The 10328-nt window shown below is 39.4% G+C and overlaps 2 protein-coding genes across 2 annotated transcripts; one reads left to right on the top strand and one right to left on the bottom strand.

Moving 5' to 3' along the window:
* The first annotated feature begins 688 nt into the window (after window positions 1-688).
* On the top strand, window positions 689-3635 carry LOC103411039 (putative pentatricopeptide repeat-containing protein At1g77010, mitochondrial). The gene has a single exon (XM_008349686.4). It carries the CDS (start codon window positions 1061-1063, stop codon window positions 3104-3106), a length of 2046 nt encoding a protein of 681 aa, XP_008347908.3. The 5' UTR covers window positions 689-1060; the 3' UTR covers window positions 3107-3635.
* Window positions 3636-3655: 20 nt separating this feature from the next.
* Window positions 3656-9208, bottom strand: LOC103441929 (protoheme IX farnesyltransferase, mitochondrial). Its single transcript, XM_029107383.2, has 7 exons — window positions 8792-9208; window positions 7052-7181; window positions 6471-6608; window positions 6207-6340; window positions 4978-5103; window positions 4429-4532; window positions 3656-4096 (listed from the first exon to the last, which is right to left on the bottom strand). Exons 1-7 carry the CDS (start codon window positions 9103-9105, stop codon window positions 3726-3728), a joined length of 1317 nt encoding a protein of 438 aa, XP_028963216.2. The 5' UTR covers window positions 9106-9208; the 3' UTR covers window positions 3656-3725.
* Between the last annotated feature and the right edge of the window lie 1120 nt (window positions 9209-10328).

The following is a 10328-nucleotide window of genomic DNA, read 5'->3' as shown; positions in this document are numbered from 1 at the left end:
AAAATGACCATGCAACTTCAATTTTCTTACTTTACGCCATAATACAATCAAATTCTATCAATTTGAGCCTTCAGTCGAATTGATTGTTTGATCGTTTATTAAGTTGATGACAACGCAAGACTCTTATATTGCTTTTAAGTGTGTTGATGCATAAAATCTAATAGACTTCGGATCAACGTAAAGAACGGTGTGAGGACCTTCGCAAAGGCATCCGGTCAAGGGTAGATGGGTGAAACAACTTGCAAGGAAGGTAAAGTAAGTATCGAAGAGCATCGGTGTGGTACTGGCCTAAGAGCTAAGAGCCTCCAATGCTTAAGTTAGCAAAGTGTGTTTAAGGTGCCACATGGGCGAGTTTAATAGTAATATAGTGTTTAAGTAGTAATAGCAATTACCCTTTGAATGGAGTAGAAGTTACCCGACAAAGTTGGAAAAGATTCCTTGACTTCGGCCAACGTGGGATTGAGTGCATTTATCGTGGTGTTGCAACTTTTCGCATTGCCTTCAAGTTGGAGAGAAATCTTCCATTAGTCATGGGAGTAGTCAAGTGTTGTGAGATTGATCCGTGCGCTTCAGCAAGGGTGTCGAAGCGGGGGCCTTTAGGAGGGTTACCGAGGTTCCTTAGTTGACCGGTACTCGTTGGTTTCATACTCGATATATATGATTCCAGCAACATATAAGTCCCATTGCACCACGTTGATAACAAGGTAAAGAAACTAGAAACTCTTTCGCTCATTTTAAAAATAGTTAAAGCTCCAGGAATTTTAACGAAAAGCTCTCGATATTGTTCATTTTAACGCAAAACCATATTTTTACATTAAAAGTCAATCATAATACTATTTACTTTATCATTTGTTTTATCTTTATCGTTAACCTTCAAAAATTTCAAATCATTTTCATTAATTTTTCTAAAACCATAGGTTGGAAAATAGAGTCAAAACTAGGCACAAGACAAGTTGTCTTTTCGGCTGGGCTGTGCACCGGCTCTGCGGGAGTAAGCGGAGGGCTGCTCTGTTTGCATTCCTTGCAAACACGCGCATATTACAATTCAACACTTTAAAGAATGAGCCTTGACCTGCAAGCATTGGTTCGAATTCTCCATTCCTGCAACACCCACCATTCAATCCACATCGGAAAGCAGCTCCACCTTATCTTCCTCAAAAAGGGTGTTTTAAACTCTGCCGTCACGCTCGGAAACCGTCTGATGCAGATGTATGGGAAATGCGGAAGCATGGCTGATGCACGGAAACTGTTCGACGAAATGCCCCAGAGAAACTGTTTCTCCTGGAACACGTTGATCGAAGGTTATATGAAATCTGGGGACCAAGAAAAGTCTTTGGAGTTGTTTGAAGCTATGTCCCATAAGGATGATTTTACGTGGAATTTGGTTGTTTCGGGGCTTGCTAAAGCGGGTAAGCAAGAGATTGCTAGGGGTTTGTTCAATGACATGCCTAGGAGAAATTGGGGTGTTTGGAATTCTATGATTCATGGATATGCCAAAAATGGGTGTCCTGGAGAGGCTTTAAGGCTTTTCAAGGAATTGAATTCGGACGCGTTGGAATTGTCAAGTGAATATAAGTTTGTGTTGGCTACTGTTGTTGGAGCTTGTGCCGATTTGCTTGCGCTGGGTTGGGGCAAGCAAATCCATGCGCGCATTTTCATTGATGAAGTTGAATTTGACTCTGTTTTGGCTAGTTCGTTGGTTAACTTTTACGCGAAGTGCGGGGATTTGGATAGCGCGGGCCACATTTTAAACATGATGAAGGAACCAGATGATTACTCTCTCTCAGCATTGATTTCAGGTTATGGAAATTGCGGTAGAATGAATGATGCAAGAAGAGTTTTCGATACAAAAAGCAATCCGGATATTCCGTTGTGGAATTCATTGATTTCTGGATATGTAAACAATAATGAAGACAATGGAGCATTAATTCTCTTCAATGAAATGCTGAGTAATGGTGTTCGTGGAAATTCATTTACGCTTGCAAGTGTTTTGAGTGCCATTAGTATCTCAGGCGTCCTTAGACATGCTGAACAAATGCACGCACATGCCTGCAAAGTTGGGCTGATCGGGAATGTTATTGTTGCAAGTGCTATTCTTGATGCATACTCGAAGTGTGGAAGTCCTATTGACGCTTGCAGATTGTTTAGTGAGCTGCAAACCTTTGACACAATATTGCTTAATTGTATGATCACTGTGTATTCAAATTGTGGGAGAGTTGAAGACGCTGTACAGGTTTTCGAGGCAATTCCAAGTAAAAGCTTGGTATCTTGGAATTCAATGATCGTAGGCCTTAGTCAAAATGGTTGTCCGATTGAAGCATTGGATCTTTTCAGGCAGATGAACAAGCTGGACTTGAGGATGGACAAGTTTAGCCTTGCTAGTGTGCTCAGTTCATGTGCTAATATATCCTCACTTGAATATGGCGAACAGGTTTTTGCCAGAACTACCATCCTTGGGCTCGATTGTGATGAAATTGTATGTAACTCGCTTGTTGATTTGTATTGCAAGTGTGGTCTTGTTAAAAGTGGGCGAAAACTGTTTGACAGAATGGCAAAGTCCGACGAAGTTGCTTGGAATTCGATGTTGATTGGTTATGCTACAAATGGTCACGGAATTGAAGCGCTAGCTCTTTTCAATGACATGAGGCTTTTGGGAGTGAAACCCAATGAGATTACATTTACAGGGGTTTTGTCTGCCTGTGATCATAGTGGGTTGGTTGAAGATGGACGGAAATGGTTTTACAAGATGAAACAGGATTATCATATCGATCCAGGCATCGAACACTACACTTGCATGATTGATCTTTTCTCTCGCGCTGGTTGCCTTGAGGAAGCAATGAATCTCGTTGAAGTGATGCCTTTTAAGGCAGATGCAAGCATATTGTCATCAGTCCTAAGAGGTTGTGTAGCTCATGGACGCAAGGATCTTGGGAAGAGAATGGCAGAGCGAATCATTGAGCTTGATTCTGAGAACTCAGGTGCTTACGTTCAGCTGTCTAACATATTTGCAGACGTGGAGGAATGGGAAGGATCTGCACAGGTTAGACAAGTCATGAGAGATAACGGAGTACAAAAAAATCCCGGTTGCAGCTGGTTTGATCGTTGAAGAAGAGACACTTATGGCAAGTTAGTTCTTGGAAGCCTTCCAGGATATGTGAAATGCAAATGGAAAGGTTCATTCACCAACCCAAGGTGGGAACTTCGGCATATCACCGGAGTGTCAGGTGACAGCACGCCTGTACTCGAGCTTAAGAACACAAAGACGACTGGACTTGTCTTCACAAAAACAACTGTAGGGCAATCGCCTCATTAGTTAACGACCATCGAATGAGTGCACAAACCCGTGATTCAACCAGCAACCACGGCGTTTAGGAGCTATCTCAACAGAACAGGAGGCGCACAACCCTCCCAAAAGCTGAGCAACTAGATCATGTGGTTGATGCAGGTACTAAATCACTCTTTTCGGCTTTGCGGATGTCATACAGAAACTTAAGCTGGCCTGGCCGGGCAGTTATTTGGGATTAGCAAACTTAAATTTCTAAGGAATTCCAAATGACGAGATTTTATTTTTTAAAATTTGTATATATTCTTGTTCGTTAATCTAAAAGAATAATGAAATTTAAATTCGAAACAAATGTGTATATAGACACCGCTCTTAGAACAAAAATACTTTATTGGGCAGCTTTCGACATTTCATTGTAAAAAACTAGGGATCCAGAAACATATCACGGGGCGGCATACGAAGGAACTGGGAGAAACGGAAATGGTGCAATTGAGGCGTATGATACAGGCGGGCGAACTTGCGTGCCATCTGTGGAATTCCTCAACCTATTCTTCCGATTGACATTGCCGTCTTGTGAGGGCAACGAAAGCTCAACGCTACTCTCGAAATTCTCCTCAGTAAGGCATTGCTGGTTTTCAACGATACGGTGAAACAGAATCCCAGACATAAATACAGGAAGATAAAGAAGGCTGGCATGAAACATCTTCCTTGCTTTATGTCTAGTCCGGTCTCGATAGAACGAAAATGATGTTGCGGCTATGGCGAGAGTAAGAAGAGTAGATTCAAGACAAAACCATCCGGACGTCATACCCCCTGCAGACAGATGAAATGGGTGGAACCCAACATTAATTATTCTCTGCTTAGTGATCAAAGGCCAAAGATTGCATCTCAAGCAAGGATTAAGTTAGTCATTCAACGACGAAGAGAGTTGCATAATAACAAAGATGACATGTCTGATTAATCAACCGCTTATAGACGTACCACGATGATCAAGAAATTAAATTTATCGAACATTGGTAGAAAAGAGGAAGAAAAAGAAAAGCGCTCAAAGATCTTTACGAGAAGACAACCACCAACAGAAATACAAAAATACAAATATAAACACGGTAAGAAAAAGAAAGAGGGTTTGTGAGTCTTGGACTTACAGTCATAGGCCAAGAACCCCAACGGGATCATGTATATGCAATTCCTTAAAGCCACTGAGGCTGTTCTCCGACCAGAAGCATCAGCAAGGGAGAACATCCTAAACCTGAATATGCAACAAACGAAAAAGGATTAGAGAGGAAGGAGTCAAGTGAACTGCATCAATACTATGTGGACCACCATCACACAAACAAAGATCCCACCTACCCCATACACGATCTATCAAGACAATCAGTCGACGGCAAGTTCCTAAAATCTCATGCTAATCATTTAAAAGAGTAAGTAAATTGGATAGAAAAACAGTATGCTCATGCCACTCGCTCTCAAAAGGTAAAAAAAGCTGTCTATAACTCTTTCTGCCTTGAACTCGAAGGGCATCATTGGATGATGATTAATTATTTACATGAACAGATACAAGGCCCACATCATGAAGGCAAAGGCAGGAAATAAAAACTCCTGTTCTGAAACAATTTCTCAGTGCAATATGTGAATCTTTTCAACTGATGACATAAATGTTAAAGTAAGACCAAGAAAGACCCAAAAGTCCATACCCTCCAGCGGCATAGTCATCACGGCACAAGTATGCTAGGGCCATAAAATGAGGTATTTGCCAAAAGTATAGAGCAGCTGGGAGTAGCATTGCATTGAGGGAAACCTGCCCGGAAGCTGCAGCCCAACTGAAAGCCCAAAAGAGAAATCATGAGCTAGCATGCAGGAAAAGTCAGTCTTTGATAATAACTTATTTATGTCATTACTCATAATTAGATCAAACAAGCATATCAGTTCAGATCTGCAAGAGAAGCTAAGGTTCATTAACTTCCCGAAATACACACATGAGAAGTTCAAAACAGAGTATAAGAATACTGCAAGGGGAAATTCAACATGGAGAAAATTATAGAAAAGAGAACTAGATCTTTATCCACTTTTTTCAAGAAGAATAAATAAGAATTATACTTGGATGAATAATAAAAAAAAGAGTTAAATCATACAGTGATGACTATCCCATAATAACATCCTAAGACCAAAGTTGATTGGCAGGGTGTGTGGCTGCAGTGTTAGAATCTTCATATCTAAAAGTCTTTGAGGCAGATAAAATGGGATATCAGAGAGTAGTAAGTGATGGTCAATCATCTTCCCATATGCATGCCAAGACAAACCGATCAACAATTGTGTTCCTTGTGGTGCAGTATCAACAATTGTGTTCCTTGTGGTGCAGTCCTAGGATACAGGAGTGTTATAGCAATCAGATGATGAAGCAAAGTGAACCACCTCTAGATGGGGTGGTTCAAAATCATCAACTTGAAAATGGTCCCATCTACAAGGTGTATGCACACGGAAACACACTTAACATGTGTGTGCGTGTGAGAGAGAGAGAGAGACAGATCTATTTTACTATTGAACAAGTGGAAGCTACGAGCTAAGTTCATAGATATTGACAAAAAATTTCAGACCACAGAGGGAGGTCATGGGCAGGACTGAGAAAAAAAGATACTGGGGGAATATGCAGTTATAACATATGTGTATTAAATATTTAGTACAACAGTGGGTACTTTTCAACAGATTTTGGGAAACAAACTTGGTTTTTATTTAAAGCTTAATGGGGATTGGAGAAAATCGTGATCAGGTTTGGGCTGCCAAAATATATTACAACAACTAACATTTAAGCTACTACAAGTAAGCTGAAAACATAATTTTTCAATAGTCAAAGCAAAAAATAAAGGAACTCCAATAAGTCCAATGAAAATAGCATTTAGCTCAAAGAAAATCACGAATCAATTACCCTAAAAGTGGAGGGATAGCCCCAACAACAGCACCAACCCATGTATTCACTGGGTGAATCTGCTTCAACGGAGTGTACACAAACGCATAAAGTATTAAATTGGAGGCTCCAAGACCAGCTGCCAACATATTAGCCTGCAACAACCTTGTCATAAGAGTGGCAACCTTAGTCCCCAAACTCACAGCCGATCAAACATTTGAGGTGATGGAAATCAGAAATTTAATGTCACATAACATTTACAGAAGTGAGAATTCACTTGAGCACCTTGCTTGCCAACAAAGCAGTTCCAGCTAAACCAGCAGCGGATGCCCAGGTGACTGCATGAGGGATTGTAATGCGTCCTGAAGGTAGTGGTCTGTTCTTCGTTCTGTTCATTTTGGCATCATTTTGCTTCTCAAACACCTAAAACCAAAAAATTACAATGATTTAACACCTTATCTAGTAAAATTTAGATACGCAAAACTACAGGTACTGCATATAGTGAGCCATTAACTACTCAAAAATGATCAAATGGGCCTAAACATTGAAAATTAGAAACTGCACCATCAAAATGAAACAAAATGAACTTTTAGAAAATCATTAATCTTGAATTGGTTCAAATTATCATCAAATATTTTGTTCATAATTTTCATATCGGTCCCCTTCATAGTTGGATTCCATGCTAAGCTTCATTCCTACTTGTATCTTAGATCAAAGTTTAATAGACAAAGAAAATATGTTGCGTGTGTATGTACTCCTCTTACAAGGGAGACATCTCTTCGCATACCGACCGACCAGTTAGTTCCACTTCTGTATATTGTGTGTGTGTGTGTGTTGAAAGAAAAATCTGTTACTGAAGAGCAAACCTGATTTAAGGAATTAGCAGATGCTGCAACCATCATGGTACCAGCACATGTGCAACAAAGTCCAGCAAAATCAATGGCATGGCCACTTCCAAGAACAAAGCCAGTTCCAGAAGTTGCAACGACTAACATGCTGAAGTAAAAGTGAAACTTACATAAGAAGAAATCTTAAAGTAAGTTTGAATGACAAAACTTGTAAATCTCCAGGTAGAAGACAATCCGCTATGAACACAAAAGGTATATGTTTAATGCATAAATGAAAATACACCAAATACTTCTTTCACATGTGGAAGCAAAACATCCTTTTCCAAAAGAGCAATCAAACCGAGTTCTGAATTCAGGAGTTGAAAAAAATGGCATACTAAGTGATAACTTAGATGGAGGTGGAAAATAAATACTTTCTTGCTAAGTGACAATGGATATTTCCTTAAGAAAGGGATCCTTTATGAATGTTTATATTGAAAACGAGTAAGGTTAAATGAACCTGGGTGGGATGCAAAGTCTGTTGTGAGGAGATTTGAGTCTAAGCCCTTAATAAAATTTTCAAGGATAAGAGTCCCTTAAATCTTCCTGCAAGTTAGCCATGGTACATGAAGAGAGGATGAAATCTAGGATGAGAAAACGGTTTGTGAGTCAGTTTTGAATAACTAGTCTCCTCACTTGTACAATATGTCCATTTACTACAAAATTCCCCTTCACTAGATTTATCAAAACTTCTATTCCATTGAGCTGAGGTTTTGGCTTCAGGAAAATTTCCAATGATGCAAATTGAGGGAGCTCACTTCTTTGTTGTCTTTTTTGGAAAATATTCATTATAATTTTATATCATGTTAGATGAGATGCTAGAAGTGGAGTTTATTATAATCGTGAGGCAGCTTCTTGGTTTATGTGACAATCCATCTCTATTTATTGATTTGGTTTTTCCTTGGTGAGCTGCCTATGATATGACTCGAAGGAGAAGACTACACATCCATTTGTCTCCACACGAGTGTACAGTGAATTAAAAGTGGGGTTAAAAGTGCAGGTCCAGTGCTTCTCCATTGTCCTACGGTTCTAAAACTATGAATGAGATCATGTAGCAAGGAAATGTGTTCTGGGTAGTTCTAGCTGGGTGTTTCCCTGATTTTTGAGAGGTATAAAATTGTCTGGTTGTGAATAGGAAAAGGTTTTGTGGGGCTGCAGTGTGCTAGCTGATTTTAGGTGATGTTTGAATACCATCTTCGATACCCTAATTTTGGTTTAAGGTCCAGGTTGTCGAAAGAAAATAAATTATTGTTTCTGCAACCTAGTTTGTTTAAAGTTGACACCTTGTGCACAAAGGTTGCAGGGCAATTAGCTACAATAAACATATTTCGACATTTCTTTGCAAAAATGATTAGTGTTTATTATGTCGTCATTATATCAACGTTGTGTGACTTGTGTTGCCAATATATGATCAATATGTTGTTGTTACCGAAAATGATAATTTCTGCAAATCAAATGTCAAAATATGTTTATTGTAGCCATCTTCCCAAGATTGTATTGGTTTTTAATGGAAATTAAATGGTGTTTTTCAACAGAAAATCAAACATATTAAAGAAGAATAAAAGGAATCAACATAAGATTAAACATATCAAATAATCACAAAAAAAATCTCTACAACTGTCACCGAAATTATCAATAAATCTCAGAGAACACAATTTTTTTAATTGTTAAATGATGAAAAATGATTGAATAGATTGAGGAAATGGTGGAAATGAGTACCTGAGGCGAGCTTTGGAGAGCTCCCAATAGCAGCGGCCATAGTGGCGGGCCAAGTGCGAAGCCCTGGAAGCCAAAGACGCGAGATCAGCCGCCGCAGGAAGGGCTCCGACTCCATCGGCTCGGTGAAGCCCGAGCTTGAGAGAATCTGAAGGCGAAGGCGTAGGGGAGTAGGGGTATGATTGGGTAAGGGAGTGAGAGAGCAGCGCAGGTCGAACGCCGCCTTGTGCAGCGGAGGAGGAGGCGGAAGAAAGGTGGTAGAGTGGGTTGTTGGATATTGGGAACTTGGAAGATAAAGTCTTCGAGTTCCTCCACATCGTGGTCTCGTGAATGCAGAGAGAAAGGGCAGACGAAGTAGAAGAGATCGACAGAGCAGCTGACCCGAGCGACTCAGCGACTGCCTGCTTTTAGGCCCAACGAAATTTTTTGGACCACGTACTACATCACCTGTTTTATATAAATGTTTATTTTCTATGTTATTAATTTTTTAATACACATATTTTATTATTTGTATAATGACATATGATATACCACTTTCAACACTACTGACTAACCGACTAACCTGCAAACGGGTTGGGTTTGTCCTTATGGTTACGGATTGACCTATTATTTTTATATCCTTTTATAAGTTCTGAAGCCTAATGTTTGAGTCTATAATGACCTAACTCATTAACAAATTCTTAATGGGTCATTCTATACCGATTCAACTTATTAATGAGTTCTTAATAGTATTTGTTTGTTGGAGTCTATGCCTGTTAATTGGATTTCGATTATTATTATTATTATTTTGTGTGCATTGATTCATGAAGTAATAAATGGGATCCAAATGAAATAGGAGTGAGGATTGGAGATTATGAAGCATCAAAGGGTGAACGCTTTCACTATCTTAGATCTATTTTGCAAAAGAACATAAAATTGGATGGAGATCTCAACTATAAAATACAAGCTGGATTGATGAAGTGGAAGAGTGTTTCGATAATGTTGTCCGATTATCGTATGCCACTAAAGTTCAAGGAAAAAATTTATAAGACGGCTATAAGGCCAACAATGCTTTATGTCACGAAGGTTGGGCGGTCATAAAGCAACACATGCAAAAAATGAGTGTAGCAGGAATGAAAATGCTTCGTTGGATGTGTGAACATACGAGAAATGATAAGATAAGGAACGAGGATATCCGAGATAAATTAAGAGTGACCACAATTGAAGGTAAGATAAGAGGAAATCAATTAAGGTGGGTTGAACACGTGAACTGAAGACCTACGGATGCTTCACTTAGAAGATGTGACAGAAGCTTAGTGTCAAAAGGGGTGGAAAAAGACTTGTGAAGACTTTTCAAGAGACTTTAAGAAAATATATGGAGTACTTGGAGATAACGGAAGACTTGGTGCAAAATCGAGTGCAATGACATTCTAAGATTCATGTAAACGAACCCACATAGTGGGCTGTCGCTTAGTTATTGTTGTTGTATAAGGCTTCATAGGAGTTTCTTCGACCTATTCTTTATACTACTTTTGCGTTGTGTTTGGTTCTACATATGGGA

Source organism: Malus domestica, chromosome 08, assembly GCF_042453785.1.
Source record: "Malus domestica chromosome 08, GDT2T_hap1".
NCBI lineage: Eukaryota > Viridiplantae > Streptophyta > Magnoliopsida > Rosales > Rosaceae > Malus > Malus domestica.
Note: the sequence above shows the minus strand (reverse complement) of the source record. Positions and strands in the feature narration are given on the sequence as shown.

Excerpts from the sequence above, each read along its gene's own strand:
- LOC103441929 (XM_029107383.2), bottom strand. The coding sequence starts at position 9,105 with ATGTGGAGGAACTCGAAGACTTTATCTTCCAAGTTCCCAATATCCAAC. Across the intron at positions 6,609-7,051 it reads CTGCTAATTCCTTAAATCAG|GTGTTTGAGAAGCAAAATGA; the intron begins GTTTGCTCTTCA and ends TTTTGGTTTTAG. Across the intron at positions 5,104-6,206 it reads GCTATCCCTCCACTTTTAGG|TTGGGCTGCAGCTTCCGGGC; the intron begins GTAATTGATTCG and ends TTGGGCTTTCAG.
- LOC103411039 (XM_008349686.4), top strand. The coding sequence starts at position 1,061 with ATGAGCCTTGACCTGCAAGCATTGGTTCGAATTCTCCATTCCTGCAAC.